Raw genomic sequence first — 18,152 nt, forward strand, 5'->3', positions numbered from 1 at the left:
TCCAATTTTTCTAAAAATAGGCCTTTTAAATAGGTAAAACTTCTTGGGTGTATTTATAATATAAATATAAACGGAATTACAGAAAGGTGAAGACCAATTTTTAGTTACAAGGGTAGTTAGGGGGTTGTTTTCACTGTTTTTTTCGTAGAGAAAAACAGGTACCCAGGAGAAAACCAGGAGACTTTTTTTTATCATAAGTTACTCAATTTTTATGCTAAAAACTTTTTATTATTTGTTTTGAAAGATCTTATTGTATGCTTGAAAAAACATCATGTAAGTTTTCCTGGAAAAATGCAAAGTTTACCCGTTATTTGGCTTTGATTATTTCAAATTATGCATTTGACGAAAAAAGCTAACCTTTCACATGCCGTATCTCGGTTTGTATTGTTCGTAAAAATATTATAGAAAAACAGTTTCGTTTGTGTTACTAAAATATACAATTTTGATATCTACAGTATTTTTTATCAAATGCATATTTTTCGAGTTATTCTCAAAAAACCCTCTAAAAAAGTCGATTCTTCCGTCGAAAAACTGTTACTTTCAACCACGAATAACTCGAAAAATATTAGTTTTACGAAAAAAATGCAAAAAACATTTTTTTCTTAAAATTACATTTTACATCGATTTACATGGTTAAAATGTAATAAAAAATTCCCACCCCCCGAGATGGGGTGGCAACTACCCCCAAGGTTTTAGCGTACAGCAGCATGATATAGAAAATGATACTTGGACGATTTCCTACCTTCTGTGAAAATTTCAAGTAAATCCATGCTGGACGAAATAATTGCGAGCCAAAATGCTTCATTTCCTCGACTATAGTATGGTAACTAACACTGTTACAGGATAATTTTATGAATTTTAGAAGTAACTGTGAATTAAATAATAAAAGTGGCTAACTTTGACCGTAATTAACCTAGGCGTAAAGTTTTTTTTGAAAATTCGTGTAAAAATACCAGCTTTTGAAATCCTAGTAGATTTACCCTACAGTCAATATTAACAAAGCTATTCAAATTGTTTATAAACCAAAAATGACTACTTTAGTAAAATGTTTTCGGAGTGATAAAAATAACTTTTTAATGATTTTTTTTCAATACTTTGAAAATATAACTATTCTTCTTTCATGTGGATTCCACAGAATTGCTATATCATTATTATTTTCTGAACAATAACATTGCGAAAAAAAGCTCTTTGGGATAAACAAATTGAATAAAATTTAAACTAATTGACGAATCGTCTTAAAAATTTTTGTGCATTATATGGACTGTTTGACTCAACTTTTCATGCAATATGAAAGTCTTAGGGTCATTTTCGCAAAAGTTATAGCAAATTTTTTATTTTCCAAATTTTAGTCTTATTTTGCAATTTTCGAAGCAACAAATGGTCGGACCAAAATTCAAAAACTGCCATTTTAAACCTTGGCTCATCTACTAAAAGAAGAATACTATTCTCGTCCGACCTGTGACGGGTATTTTTGTATTTATAATGTATTTGGTATATAGTACTCAAAAAACCTATTTGAAAACACGGCTGCTCAAGTGTCCCGACAAAAACCTTATTTCTCTGGACTATATAAATAAAATACTTACAGCATTATCTGGATGGAATATGTAGGAAGCAGGTGAATTATCAACAATAACAATCTGCTGCAACTCTCGTCCCAGCTTGTTCAAGTCCTTAACATAATTTCCTCTATAGAAGACGCAGCTGTCTCTAAATAATCTTGCCTTGAACACGTCCCATTTGTCTAGAAGGTCAGCGACGGGATCGGCGTACTTCGCCAGTGATGCAGTGAAGAGAACGCATTCATACAATTCTCCCATCCTCTGAAGGAATTCGTCTACGTGGGGCCTCTTTAAGACATACACTTGATGTAATGTGCCATCTATTTCTACTGGTACGACGAAGTCTGCATTGCTGATAGGCTAAAATAAATAATATTATAAGAGTACAACTACATAAAGAGAGATATAACTGTTTACGTAAGAATGGTGTTTTGAAACCCGATTTTTTATGGGAAACTTCTTCTACTGCAATGAAGGTTGACATAACCGTTGCAAATTCGGCTTTATCTTCTGCTTTTCTCAAAAGCGTCTGTGTGTTTAACCCGGTCCAGTTGCGAATGTTTTTCAGCCAGGATGTTTGTGTTTACCAGGACCCCCTTTTTTCCTTCGATTTTGCCCTTCAAACATGTCTGTGAAACAAACGGATGCAATTAACACTTTGACTAACATTAGACAAGCACTATGCATTCATGTAAAGTTTTAGATCAGTCATAGAAAGCCTGACGATAAACGACACAGTGAAGATAAAATTTATTATGAAAATCACGGGACCACACAATGAATACAATATCGCAAAGTTTGTGAAGTGAAATAATCACGAGTTGACATTCCATAATTATATTAAGATAATATGAGAAACAACAATTGGGAAACTATTGGAGTCAACATAAATAAGGAGTTTCTGAACAACTTGAGGTTTGCAAAGGAAAATAAGGACATAGTCCTTATTGCAAACTGGGTAGATCATGCCTGTCCACTTCTTCAAGACCTTCAGAGATATTGTACATGAGTTAACCTTAAAATTAACTTTTTCAAAACACTATACATGACCAACCTTCTGCTGACCAAAAACATGGTTTAATGGCACACAAATTGAACAAGTGTATATTCTACCTATAAATATCTGGGCAACGAGATTAAATTAAGAAAAGGTAATCAAAATACTGGTAAAAATGTCTGGATGAACCCAGAAATTCTAGACCTGATGGAAGTTCGACGGAAATACAAAAATAGAAATATGTAATATCTATAAAATACCGTGAAATCAACAAACTCATAAGAAGAAAAATTAAACAAGCCAAATAATCCTGGCTCGAGAACTCTTGTAAAGAAATAGAAGACCTCAAAAAAAAAACATGACAGCTTCAACCTCCACAAGAAACTTAAATACACCTCCGGATATAGAAAACAGAAAAATGCTCACTTACTTAAAAGCGCAGACGGAAAAATTTGTGATCACGAACAACAGTGCACAGAATGGGAAAGATACATCACTGACCTTTTTGACGATGTTACTCGATAAAATGATCCACATACTACCTGTGGCAATCAGTTAGACAGAGGTCCGAGTATACTGAACTCTGAAGTCAGAAAAGCAATACAGCAAGCCAAAAACAATAAAGCACCCGGATCAGATCAAATCAATGCCGAGCTACTTAAACTTTTGGATGAGGAAAACATTACCTATAGACTAAGAGCCGCTATAGGTGAAATTTCTTAATCATTTTAGGCACGATGGGACCCTATAACTTAAATAGTAAAACCTAAAAGAAGGCGTTTGAACACTGTGCCGTCACTTTTTAGTGGCACATGCGTCGACAGTGGCGCATCAAACTTTCCACTTATGGACGGGATAAATAAATTAAAAGTTACCCTCCCTTACTAACAGAATTAAATTTTTTTTATTCTTTTAAGTTCTATGTGATTAACACATAGGATTCAGCGTAATTTTAACCCACCACTCCCTTCCCCCTGCCCCCACCATCAAAAACTTCATTTTTCGTTTTTATTTTTTTTGGTGGGATGCAATCAATTTTAAAATTTCAAAAAATTCACACGCATAGCTGAGGCTTTTATAAAATATGCCTATTTTTTATAGACCCATAGGTAGAGTGTACATAACCTCAAAAAATTAAAAGAAATTTTTTTTTTCAAAAAAGCGTAACTTTTTTTGAGGAATAGCTGCAGGTCTAATTTTTTCTTAATCTTGTGTGTTTTATCAAACACTATATTTTTAATTTTTTTCAGATTTTTCCGTAAGGCTCCCCACCTTCAAAAATCCGAAAAACTGTTTTTTGGGGGGTTTTGGGGGATTTTCCCTATTTTATATACTTCATAATATATCAAATCAATTTTGTTTTTATAGGTTGTATGTAACTTGAAGTAACTGAGTCCTTTAGAATATTTAAAAATCAGAAAAACACGTTCAAACCCCCCAAAACCCCCTTAAAAAACAGATTCTTGGATTTTTGAAGGTGACCAGCATTACAGAAAAATCTGAAAAAAATTAAAAATATAGTGTTTGATAAAATACACAAGACTAAGAAAAAATTAGATCTGCAGCTATCCCCAAAAAAAAGTTATATACTTTTTTCCAAAAAAAAAAAATTAAATTTTTTTTAAGGTTATGTACACTCAATCTACAGGTCTATAAAAAATAGACGTGTTTTATAAAAGCCTTAGCTATGCGTGTGAATTTTTTAAAATTTTAAAATTGATTGCATCCCACCAAAAAAAAAATAAAATCGAAAAATAAAGTTTTTGATGGTGGGGGCAGGGAGAAGGGGGTGGTGGGTTAAAATTACGATGAATCTTATGTCTTAATCATATAGAACTTAAAAAAATGAAAAAAAATTAAATTCTGGTAATGAGGGAGGGTATTTTTTAATTTATGTATCCCGTCCATAAGTGGAAAGTTTGATGCGCCACTGTAGACGCATGTGCCACTGAAAAGTGACGGCACAGTGCTCAAACGTTTTCTTTTAGGTTCTACTATTTAAGTTATAGTGTCCCGTCGTGCCTAAAATGATTAAGAAATTTCACCTATAGCGGCTCTTAGTCTACTACTTAACCACTTTCTTTAACAAAATTTACAACGAAGGAAAAATACCAGATTATTGGTTGGAGTAATTGTTTATAACATTACCAAAGAAAAGCATGCCCACCAAATGTAGCGATTTTAGACTAATCAGTTTGATGAGCCACGCACTTAAGATATTTTTACGAATACAAAATTGAGTATTCCTTCTGTGTGAAAGTAGAATGGGTAATAAGCAATTTGGATTTAGAGATGGTCTAGGAACTAGAGAGGCACTATTTTGTACGCGCGTTCTTTTACAAAAAAACTGTGAATTCCGAAAGAACTTTTATGTTTGTCTCATCGACTTCGGGAAGGCATTCGACCGAGTACAACACGATATACTTTTCAAGTGCCTACAGGCAGCAGGACTTAACCACTACGATATAAGACTGCTAAAATACTTATATTACAATCAAGCAGCATCTACCAAAGTTGGAGATAGTCGTACTGAAAAACTACCCATCAAACGTGGTGTGCGACAGGGTTGTGTTTTGTCACCCAGTCTCTTTAATCTGTACTCTGAAGAAATCTTTAGGGAGGCTTTGGACGACAGACAAGAGGGAGTAAGACTGGACGGAGAAGTAATCAACAATATCAGATATGCTGACGACACAGCCATTCTTGCAGAAAATTTAGAAGATCTCCAGACATTAGTAAATCTAGTCAGTGAAGCAAGTTTGTTACGGTTTTTTTAAACCTTCACAATTCATTTATATATTAAATTGAGAGATACTTTAAAACCCCCCTGGTTACGCCTATGCTAGTTCCCATAAAAATAGTTTGCATGTCATATCGATACGATGTGGCAAAAATCCTACACTGTTTGGAAGAAAGGTTCTGTTCTGTTGATCTGTTTAGGAATGGTTTGAGATTGTAGAAATGTGCCGTCTTTCTCTCGTTCAGTCTGTGCATAGGTTCTTGTCACATAACTGAATCAACCATGGTTCTGTACTTCGATGTTCGTTTGGGAATCGAATGACATTGAGGCAAGACGGATGACATCCGGTCTGTCAAGGTGGTTTTTTGTCCTACGACAGTGCTTGGCATTGCAAAATTAAGTTGGGTTTTGCTAATCCAGATTTTGCTAATCCAAATAGGTTGGTTTCACGAAAAACCATCGTCTAATACGGATTTAAACCTATAGATTTTGTGTGCGGATTAATAATTTCGATTTAGTTACTGTGACATAACCCCAACTTGAGGCACGTGAGTATTTTAAAAGATTATACTATAATCAATAGTTTTGGTCGTTGTTGTACGCTTGGACTAACGTCCTGTGTCTTTCCTAGGCTTGTCCAGCATTCGAGGTTGAGGAAGGGTCCTGTGACAACCCCTCTCTGTTGGCCACCTAACACCTCAGTTGTATTTTCTCTCCTTGGTAGGCCAATTTCCCGAGAACACAACTTGGGGACTCGTGGCTGTCATGACACCCAATACCACCAACAGTAGTACCTAACACCTAGTTAACCAGAGTCACCACCACTGGAACACCAACCTTCTTCTTGATGTGCCTATCCGTGACGAATGTTGGCGATCATCATGGCAATCTTCACTTTATCTGCAGCAACGCGGAAAAGCTGCACAGATGTTGTGTTGAACCAGGTCCTGAGGTTCTTTAACCAGGATGTTCTTCTTTTTCTGGACCTCGCTTTCCAAATATTTTTCCTTGCAAGATGGATTGTAGGAGGGCATATCTGGATTCATTTTGCATAATGTGTCCAAAGTATTCCAACTTTCGAGATTTGATGGTGGTTAGTACTTCTCGGTTCTTCCCCATTCTTCTAAGAACTTCCTCATTTGTGACCCGATCAGTCCATGGGATTTTAAGAATTCTCCGATATAGCCACATCTCAAATGCTTCCAAGAGAAAGGTTGTGGCTCTTGAAAAACGCCCACATACGGTTGAAGATTGATCTAGCCTTTCCGATTCGCGCTTTTATTTCTTGGTTGTTGGTCCATTCTTCATTTATTATGGCGCCGAGGTAGTTGTAGTGCCTCACTCTTTCTACAGAGAGTTGACCTTCTGTTATCTTTTTCTTGCTGACGATCATAAGCTTTGTTTTCTTTACGTTTATGTTGAGTCCATATTGTTGACTTTTTATTTTTTTTATTTAACGTATGGCTAAGTACATCACAGAATACATTTAGATTTATGCATTATACAATGCATCATAAACAGATGTCCAATTTTTTATATATTCGATTGACCCTTTGGTTGCCATTACAAAGTCTATAGGGTCGCCTGTGTATGCTCTGCGTGGGCAGTCCTGAACAATGTGACTGATCGTCTGTCTTGCAGCGCCGCAGTCACAAGAAGGCGAGGGGAGTTTACCCCATCTGTAGAGGGAGTCGGCATATCTTCCACAGTTTGTTCAAATTCAATTAAGAGCTGCCCAAATCTTACGGGGACGTTCAAATTCGCCAGGTTTCCCTATGATGTCCGGTAGACTATGGTAATGCGGATCTGTCCTACTTTCCCAATCTTCTCTCCATCGAGTATTTAAGTCAAAGTTGGATTGCTGCAGCGCTTGAGCAGATTGTAGAGGGGGTAACCTGGATCGAAGACGGTTTCCAAGAATATCGGGGATGTCGTTGTGGACTAGAAGCTGGCGACTGTCCATTATTTTGTTATATTCTTTAACCAATGCATGTTCGCGGCGTAGGTTGCGTGGTGCTATATTACTAAGGGTAGGTAGCCACATTGTAGGGGTGGGCTTAATTGTGCCTGTTATCATACGCATAGCACGGTTTAGTTGGGTGTCGACCAGGTGGGTATGCCTGCTATTTAGCCACACTGGAGCACAGTATTCTGCCACCGGATATATCAGGCCAAGAGCACAGGATCTTAATGTTGCTGCTGTGGACCCCCATGTAGTGCCGCAGAGTTTCTGTATTATATTGTTGCGTGTTTTCAATTTTGCTGCTGTTTTCGTCGGGTGTTCTCTGAATGTGAGCGTTCTGTCTAGAGTAATCCCAAGATATTTCGGGTATTTGTGTTTTAACAGCTTGTTATTAAAATACACTCACAATTCTCTGTTTGCCAGCTTGTTGTTGAGATGAAAAGCTGATATTTGAGTTTTTGTAGTGCTTGGCTGTAGTCTCCATTTCTTAAGGTAATCGCTGAGGATGGATAAGTCAATCGTGAGAGTGATTTCTGTAGTTTCTAAAGATTGGTGGCTTGTTGCAAGGGTCCAGTCGTCAGCATATCCAAACTTCCGAGATTCGGTTTCAGGCGTGTCAGCAATATAGAGGCTGAAAAATAAAGGGGCAAGGACAGAACCCTGTGGAAGACCATTGTTAAGTTTCATCTGTCTCCTCGTCTCCTTTCTCATTATAACCTGGAAGGCTCTGTTGGTCAGCATGTTGTCAATGAGGTTAATTATCTTTCTGCAGGGGATAATACGGGCCAGTTTATATATTAATCGCTGTCTCCAAACAGTATCATATGCTGCTGTTAGATCTATAAATACTGTTGCTGTCTTGTGTTTCTTTTGAAAACTAGCTTCTATAAAAGTTGTTAATGACAGCACTTGGTCCGTACAGCTTCGATGAGGGCGGAAGCCAGCTTGTTCAATGGGGACATTTTCTAGTATCCTGTGACTAATTCTGTCGAGGAGAAGCTTTTCTAATAGTTTATATACCATGCTGAGTAGAGCTATGGGGCGGTAGATTTCTGGCTTATCGTTTGATTTGCCCGGTTTCGGAATTGCAATTATCTTTGTTCGCTTAAGTGAAAAAGGAATGTTACCTGACTGAAGTATATCATTAAAGAACATTGCAAGCCACTGTTTCGTGTATGCACCACTGTGTATCAAGAACTCTGGATGGATACCATCAAACCCAGGTGCTTTACCTGATTTCATTTCTTTCAGCGCATGTGTGATTTCAGAAATAAGTATTCTTGCTGAATATTCGGAGTTCGTTCTGTTTATTTGTTTTAAGGCCCTTAAGTCTTTTTTCACGTTGGTAGTATGTGTTCGATCTCGTGGAGCTCTGGATAGAGATACTATATGGGAGGCAACCTTGTTAGGAGACATTTTAGACTCTCTGGATTCCAGCTGGTTAGCTCCTCCAATTTTCCGCAACAGGGACCATGCCTGCCGGCTTGATTTTTTGAAGTCAAGGTTTTCGACAGTCTTTATCCATTTTTGGCGTCTAGCTGTATCGATGTTGTGTAAAAGCTCATCGGCTATTTCTCGGTCACCACTTTCGAGAAACTTCGTGTATAAGTCTTCACATGTTTCAGTCCATCCGGGCACATATTCTTTGCGATACCCCCTAGGGATGGTTTCCTTGGCAGCGCTTATTACTGCACTCACAAACCTCTCATAATGTTTGTTGGTTGGAGGGACCTCATTGTTGACTGTAATACGTGATTTTGTCCATGAGGACTTCTAGGTTGTCCGCAAATACTATGGTGTCATCTGCATACCTGATATTATTTAGCCGGTACCCGTTTAGTAGAATACCTTTTTCAGTTTCGTGCAAAGCTTCGATAAATATTCTTTCAGAGTAACGATTGAAAATTAGGGGTGACAAAATGCAGCCTTGCCTCACTCCACGAATGATTTTGACATATTCGGTGAGTTCACCGTCAACTCAACACTCAATGAGAATCGTTGAAAAGCCCTATAGGAACATCAGATTCCATCCTAAGTGGCACTTCATCCCCGTAATTCGGCCACAACCAATGAACTGTCAACACGGATGGAATGGGCAAGAAGTGAATTTAATGCGGCCAGGATGAGAGAGTCTAGTCAGGGAAGGATAGAAGATAATCGTCATCTTTCGTAAACAAAAAAATTGATAGTGGTAGTCAGGGTTGCCAGCTTGGGGTATTTTCCCATAATTTTGAAGTAATTTGAAAGCGTCTAGAGGAATTTTTCTAAGCAGAAATGGTTGGGGAAGGACAATTATGAGAGATTTTAAGGGGCCTTGGTAAATTAAATATGCGTATATATGTTACGGTTAGTATGATTAATTGGAAATTATTAATAATTACCGGTTACTATTAATACAAACCGAATAGCTAGGTAAAAGTAATAAATATGCCAGAATTAATCACATCGACCGGTAATTATTAATAAATCCTGGATTATTGTCCTTTTCATGATCATTTTTCAGTGCGTAACAAATGATAGGAAAAAGGGTAAGTCCGTGATAATACACATTTATGACATTTATTCTAACATGACATTTTAGTTAAATCTGACAGTTGTCACATTTTATTTTCAATTTGGAATAAAAACCAATCAAATGTGTTTCTTGCATTTATAAAATGGTATTTTCTTTGATTTGTATAGTCTTATAAATTATACAGATTATATTTGTAATATTATTATCTAATTAAAAAAAATTATTTTTTTATTATGGCGCCATCTATCGACAACTAGAATAACTAGAATAAATGTTATAAAAATGTCACCGACGAAATGTAATCACCGACGTGCCTTTTTTTCTGTCACATACAATTTAATGCGTTAGAAAGAAATCGAAAAACTGTGACGCACTGAAAGATGATCATGAGAAATACTGTAGATCGGTAAATGTGATAAATTGCAATACCGTATAATAAGTGCGTAGAAGTTTGCGGAGTGTAGGGAGGTTTATTACTCTGTGACATACCCAAGTTAAATACGACGCATAGCGCATACCATAGTTTTAGTCAATCTGTAGTCGGAAGCGGCCACTGCGTAATACACTATTTAATGTATTAAATACATAAGGCTAAAGTAGGATTAAAAACATTCTTACCTCCTGGTACTTTATACGAAATCAGAAGAAGATTTAGAAGCGACAATAGCAGATCATTCTAATGACGCTGATGATGGAGCAAAGCACCCTGGTGATATGGAATTCAACAGTTCAACCGAGGATTCCCAGATATGCGAATATTGAAGATACAAATAACACTAACAGTCCAATCGAACATAATGCGTGTGCGATAATTGCTGTCAATGAGGAAAACAATGCTAGTATTGGCGTTAAAGAAAATGAGGGAGACGAAGAAGATGTCACTGCAATTGACAAAACTTCAAAATAAAATTCAAAAGACTCGGCATCTTGCTAAACAGTCACTTGTAAAAGAATCTGACAGAAAGTTAAAGCATTCTGATAATAGATTCCCTGTTGAAAAAGTAGGTCAAAGTGTTAGAGTGCGAATTCCAGAAGTTGATAGAGCTAAAGCCGATAGCCAAAACATTATTGCCATTATTATTTCTGTTATAGATGAAAAGCTATACAAGCTAGGCAATAAGCATGGTATTTTAAACCAACTTCATGCAAGAAACGAATTTACCACCTGCAAGAAAACACTTATTTCAGTCAATGAAACACCTGATACTGAAATAAGTCTCAGTGAATGCGTTCGTAAAGATTCGAATTTAGGCAGTTAAGGATTCCGCCATTGCAATTGTAATGGCCAATGCAATTAAAAATGCTGCAAACGCAAAAAATTAAGCGTTTTTTGTAATTCTAAGTGCCACAATAGCATTTCCTATAAAAGCAAGTAATTATAGTCTAGGAATTTAAAGCCTAATGCGTGTGTATGAGTTTGTTTTCACTTATAATGTAGTGTTGACAGTTCATTGGCCACAACCCCTACGGAACTCGGAACTGACAGAATTATTTTTGCTATTTAAAGAGATATAGCCTGATAATACTTCATTAATTTCGATTACGATCTCCTGGGGTGAGTACTTTATTTTACTGTTCGATTTTACTGTTTATACTCCTAGTCAAACTTATATTCATAGTTCTTATAACCATTTTTCACATTTAATCTCAACTCTCCAAAACCACGTGTCGATTTTTTAAATTTATACTTTATTACTAATAGATATGCACCTAGAAATCATACAAAATTTAATAACTATCTAATGTTACGAATAATTCTATTTAATTTATTCCTTGCCACGTGCTAGTTTTTGATTATTTTATGAAGAATGACAAGGAAACTTTTCAATGCTTTTTGATGTCACTAATACACAATATGTATTCTAGTTTTTGGGAATAAGTCAAAAGAAACTTCTCATTTCAGGAGTCTGAAGCTTTCACCGCCGGTGATGCCACTACAAGGCAGCAATTAAACAAATATGAAATCAATGGAAAAATTCCAATAGTTGACTGTATACCATAGTTTAAAAAAACTCAAACAGAAGTAAAAACTTCAAGTTGTATACTGGTATACAACTATAATGCATCTACAAATGAAACAAGTATGATGCATCTCTAAGAGACACTAGCACGCACCCATATCTATATATATATAAAAGAAAGTCGAGGTTATGTTAGTTACACCATTTATAACTCGAGAACGACTGAACAGATTTTTATGAAATTTTACACGTATATTCGAGCGGACTGGGAATAGGATAATATGGAGTTTCATACCCGTACGTCATAAGGGGGGTTGCCCCCCCTGATATATTTTTTTAATTTTTTTAAAAACCGTTTTTTACTATTTTTATGAGATGTAGAAGCAAAAGATACATACAATCCTAAATTTTCAATTTTCTATCTCAGACCGTTATTTTTTAATATCCATTTAAATATTTTACATCTATATACATATGTTACAGTTCAAGTTGATCCTCAGTTAGAGTTGACTCCAACTAGTTGGAGTCAACTCCAACTGAAACGAGCAGTAAAAGTTGATTTTAAAAATTTAAATCAACTTTTACTAGTTGGAGTTGACTCTTACTGGATCGATTCAGTAAATGTTGATTATACGAGAATCTCAAGTGCTTTTTTGAGGAGTGTGCGTTTCTTTGTTTTGACCGTTTCAACTACTTATTAGTATAGTCTGTAACGTCGCCCCCGTTAGGTAAATTATTCTGATTCGATTTTTTGCACAAACTTACTCAAAGAAATATGTACATCCGTATAACAATCCTTATAACAAATACACAGGGTGTCACGCGGTACCGCGGTCGAAAAATTGTTTAACCAATTTTTGTTAACCAAATTCACAAAAATAATTTTTATCTACTCTATCTCATATTATGTAATTGTAAAGGTTTTATTGTGTGAAAATTGTAAATATAGATAGCAGTACATAAAGGGTTTAAAGTGTGTCTGAAGTAACAATGTATTTTAAATGGGTTTTACTTTTTCGCACTGTTTTTTAGCACACTGTCATATAATTAAACATCCTTAACTTTCGCCTTCGGGAGGAAATCAGACACGCCCTTGCAACGGCAACTGAAATGCTCACAAAACAGCGACCACGGAAGCAAAGATGGATGACAGAGGAAATATTGGATTTAATGGATGAAAGAAGAAAATTAATATTACCATCCTTGGATTATGAGCTTTCATTTGACACATCATTTGTCATATCGGAAAAGAAATGAAAGGCAGAATTTACAAATCAGTCATCAGACCAATAATGACATACACGGCAGAAACACAACCCGACACAGAGAGGACAAAAAGATTGCTCGAAACAGCCGAGATGAAAACCCTTCGAAAAATCGATAGTAAGACTCTATGGGACAGAGCTAGAAGTACAGATATACGACGGAGATGCAAGGTGGATAACATTAATAACTGGGTAAGAAACAGAAGAATAGAATAGAATGTAGTCAGGACAGCGAGAGACGGTTCCCCAATAGGAGGACGTTCAGTGGGAAGACCACGAAAACGATGGAACGACAACTTACTAGAGGCACATTGAAAAACAGACAAAGTAATGTCTATACAAAAAGAAGAAGAAGAAGATTTGTCATTCTACCTGTTATAATGACGGAGGAGTTATATTCGCGGACGGGCGGATAGACAGCCTAGGTTAAATTTGTCACCTTTAGTACCATCCTTGGATATTAATCTTTCCTTTGACACCTCATTTGTCATTCTACCTGTTATAAGTAACGAGGAGTTATACTCGCTGTCGGACAGATGGTACTAGGCAGTACCGTGGTCGAAAAATTGTTTAATAGTTATTTATGTACCAAGTCAGTAAAGTGGCTCTTTATCGAACGAGTCTGATATTACGAGCAGAGGAAGCGAAGCGAGCAACAGACTCGTTCGGTAAGAGTATTGAGGTGGTGCGTACAAAATTGTATCGTCAATCATAAAAAACATTAACACTTACTTACAACTTTGAGGAAATTTTTTTAATTTTGGACGAAATAAAAAATTCGTACGACAGTAATGACAGATGACTTTTGCACGATGGCTGGTTTTGATGTTTAATCGATAGTTATCAATATTGTATACCTACCTAATTACTAAATCTGTAAAGTTTTGATTTATTTTGTATGAATATAATTGCGAATCACTACAGAATTTTATTTTTTGACATAAATTTTATTAATAATAAGATAAATTTTGTACAATATTTTTAATAATTAAAGTAAATAAATTTTAATTTCACTCAAATAAATAATCGATTGCTGCCATTGACCACTTACATTCAATCTCGGTTAATTTGATTAATAATCGCGGCAGGTAAAGTAACATTCTTCTTTCAATACAACAAAGTGATACTTTACTGCCGAAAATGAGGGCAAATGAGTACAATAATGAATGATTTTAGTGACGTTTGGCGATAAACAATGATTTTAAACAAATTCGCAAAAATAATTTTTTCACTTCGTACAAATTTTTCTTAGATCCTTTGGGCCTTTTTTCTCTAAAATTGACTGTGGTCGAGTTATTAGCGACTTAAAATTTGAAAATCGCCAAAATAACCATTTTCAATGTTTAATAACTCGGTTAAAGATAATTATTGTCGAGCGAGCGGCCGTGGAGTAACGGCATAATAGCTGGCCTCATACGCCAGTGCACGTGGGTTCGAGCCCTACCAAAGACAAACCATTTTCATTTCCAATAATGACACGAGCCGTCTCACCGTGCCTCGGAGAGCACGTTAAGCCGTAGGTCCCCCTGGGCTAGTGTACATCGACACTAGTTACTTGAAACAGGGTTAAAGTTGTAATTGGCGCCGGAACTGTCCGAAAATACGATATTATATATTATTATATATTATGAAAGTCAGAAACTAAAAAAAATCAAAGATTAAAGCTACCTCTATAAGATCCTGAAGAAATTTTTGTCATTATTTCATTAATAAGATATTATTTTTAATTATCAACAATAAGCGCTAACCGTGTATTGAGGCGGCCGTCAATGTGAATGCGAGTGAGATCCACCATTGGACGGCTGGAATGGTGCATCTCTTTAGCACTCACCATTGACGGCCGCCTAATACGCACTTAGCGCTCATTGTTAATAATTAAAGATAAAGCTTAGTAATAAAATAGTGACAAAAATTTCTGCTGGATCTTGTAGAGGGGGCTATAAACTTGGTCACTTTCTGACTTTCATAATAATGGATTTTAACCGAGTTATTAAGCCTTGAAAATGGCTATTTTCGCATTTTTCAAATTTTAAATCACGTATAACTCGACAACAATCAATTTTAGAGAAAAATCACAAAATAACTTTTTTCTACGAGCGTGCAAAAATGTCTACTTTCGCGAACGCGTTTTAGTTTAGAAAGTTTTACTTTTCCGCACGCTTGTTACTTTTCCGCACGCGTTTTACTTTTCCGTACGAGTTTTACTTTTCCGCACGCGTGTTAATTTAGATATGTTAATATGGCCTTAAAGTAATTATAATACATACAATAAACTAATATTTAGATATTATTTACTAATTTATTTCAAATGTATCTTATTGTGTTCATGTTTTAACGAAATTAACGCGAGAATTCGATGAAATAAAATAATTTTGACATAATATTCGAAAGTCAAATCAGTAGACAATAACATTGGTTTTGAATCGTCGTCATGGAAACCAAGATCGTCGTCATGCTAACCAATTATGCTGAAAGTTTGGTTTTGACAACCTTGTCAAAGAATTAATTTGTGTATGTATTTTCATATTAATTAAATTAATTGATTAAGATTTTGTCATTTTTTAAAGACTCGTAGAAAAAATATTGTTCCTAACGCTTGCAGAAAGTCTCTTTTCCGCACTCGACTGCTTGCCGAACTCCGCGTCGTTCGGCAAACTGCAGTCGCGTGCGGAAAAGTATGACTTTCTGCACTTGTTAGGAAAATTATTTTGTGAAGTGAAAAGATTATTTGTGTGAATTTGTCTAAAAAAAAAATTGTTTAAACAATTTATCGATCAAGGTACTGCCTGGCACCCAGTAGATTTGTTATAAGGACCTCTTTTTGAGTAAGTTTGTGCAAAAAATTCGAATCGGAGTAGTTTACCTAACGGGGGCGACGATACAGCCTAGACTAATTTGAACAGTTTCAGTAACATTTAATTTCTAGAATCGGCTGTTTGTGTGAATCAGAATCAACTTTTACTAAATGGCATTGGGAAGAGTATACTTTTCCTAGTTGGAGTCTACTTTTACTAGTAAATGTTGAATATAAATCTTAATTTTATATTTATAATCAACTTTTACTGAAACCAGCCGTTAGAGTTGACTCCAACTAGTTGGAGTCAACTCCAACTGGATAATCAACTTGAACTGTAACACATATATATAAAAGAAAGTCGAGGTTGTGTTAGTTACACCATTTATAACTCGAGAACGACTGAACAGATTTTTATGAAATTTTACATGTATATTCTAGCGGACTGGGAATAGGATAATATGGAGTTTCATACCCGTACGTCATAAGGGGGGTTGCCCCCTTGATATATTTTTTTAATTTTTGGAAAAACCGTTTTTTACTCTTTTTATGAGATGTAGAAGCAAAAGATACATACAATCCTAAATTTTCAATTTTCTATCTCAGACCGTTATTTTTTAATAGCCATTTAAATATTGTACATCTATATATTAGGCAATCCAAACCACGTGACCTCTGGTTGGCACACAAACTAACAAAGAGGTTATGTTTGTATCTATTTTTCAATGATTTTTCATTGTTTATCGTCGTATTTTGTCTATTTTGTATTCATTTGGATTTCGTTTCCTGTTTTTGTGAACTTTATAAACTTTACCACAGTGCAAACTGATTATTTAAGGAAATTATTATTGGAAACTGCAGATGTTGCGAGAAAGGTAGGCGAAACAATTTTTATTTACTGTTCATTTTGCCCCGATATTTTTCAATAATGATGAATTTTGCAAGCAATAACATTATTTCTTTTATTGTTTTAGATATTTATTGAAGCTGAAAATAATTGGGGATTTAGATCCATACGCAATTCAGTCAGAATTGGATTTTACAGTAAAGTGCAGTCCATCAAGTTACTATTATAGATATTTATACATATCTGGTGGAGTCTCACAGTTGCTACTCTAAGCAGCAGATGAAAGCATACAAAAGCCTTCAGGCACATAAATATTTTACAGCTGGATTTGTTTTGAATGGAGTAAAAATTGTTAATGATTTCCTGATTTCCATATTATTGTTGGAAAGGTATGCCTTTATTTTATTTATTCACCTTTAAGAAATATATGGATAACAGTATTTGTCTTTTGGATAAATTGGTTCTAAATATTAGATTTATTTACGTTTATATATCTGTATGAAACCAGACATATCGTCGTCCTAATCTGTAAACTGCGAACTCCATAATTCTCTGAAAATGATTTATTACTGCCATCTATTTGAATTACTGTCATGATTGTTCTAAAATTATATTATATGAATGTCTGATTTTAAATAAGATATTCTCAATCATTGTAAAGAACGCAAATACTCTAATAAAAATAAATTTTTGTAGTTGAAGAATTTCCAAAAAAATAAAATATTTTTTTTAGGTGAAGCATTTCCAAAAATCTAATGCTAAACGACTAAATGCTTGGGTGGGGTGATAGCCAGTTCTGATGACATAGCAAATGCACATTGTATGCGTATGGCCGGTAATAGTGAAGTCTGCAGCCATATTGCAGCAATCCTATTTTTAGCTGAGTATGCCCAGGGCAAGACAGACGAAGAAGAACCCAATGCATGTACATAATATGTTACAGCTACATGGTTTGGAGATAGCAACATATGCATTCTCTGATGAAAAACTAATGAGTTGAAACTGTTCGGTCAGAGTGCTTGTTGCGCTCACTAAACGAATTGAAATATAAGATGGCTTTGGCATTGTGTTGCAGCGATATGAAAATGGTTATTCATTTTTAATTATAATGTACTTCTTTATCATCAGTAATTATGTATTGGTCTTTTAAATGTGTATTTATTTTTGTAATTAGTATCAACTTGTAATGATAATATACATTTATCGTTTAAGGTATGACTATGTTTTGACTCTAAAATAAATGTTTTAAAAATCGAATCCTGCCTCTTTCTGTTAGTAACTACCCATGGATATCACAAATTGTGCTTACTGATAGGTTTGTTCGTAGAACGATCAGCAACTCTTGACAACCATCAGACACATGCGCATTCGTAGTCGTAGTCTATGAATGCTAACTATTAACTGCACAACACTAACTGTTAACTGCTCATGCATCTGATGGTTGGCAGCAGTTGCTAATCGTTTGTGTCGTACTACGAACAAACCTATTAGGTCTGGATCCCGTGTAC

The 18,152-nt window shown here is 35.4% G+C and overlaps 1 protein-coding gene across 1 annotated transcript in view; it reads right to left on the minus strand.

Moving 5' to 3' along the window:
* The window catches only part of LOC126881352 (phosphatase Herzog), a 105,172-nt gene that overhangs the window by 17,580 nt on the left and 69,440 nt on the right, over positions 1–18,152 (minus strand). Inside the window, exon 3 of the mRNA XM_050645601.1 lies at positions 1,587–1,922. Within this exon, the coding sequence (XP_050501558.1) occupies positions 1,587–1,922 (336 nt within the window). The remainder of the gene's footprint in view (positions 1–1,586; positions 1,923–18,152) is intronic.

The sequence above is a fragment of the Diabrotica virgifera genome, chromosome 3 (assembly GCF_917563875.1).
Source record: "Diabrotica virgifera virgifera chromosome 3, PGI_DIABVI_V3a".
NCBI lineage: Eukaryota > Metazoa > Arthropoda > Insecta > Coleoptera > Chrysomelidae > Diabrotica > Diabrotica virgifera.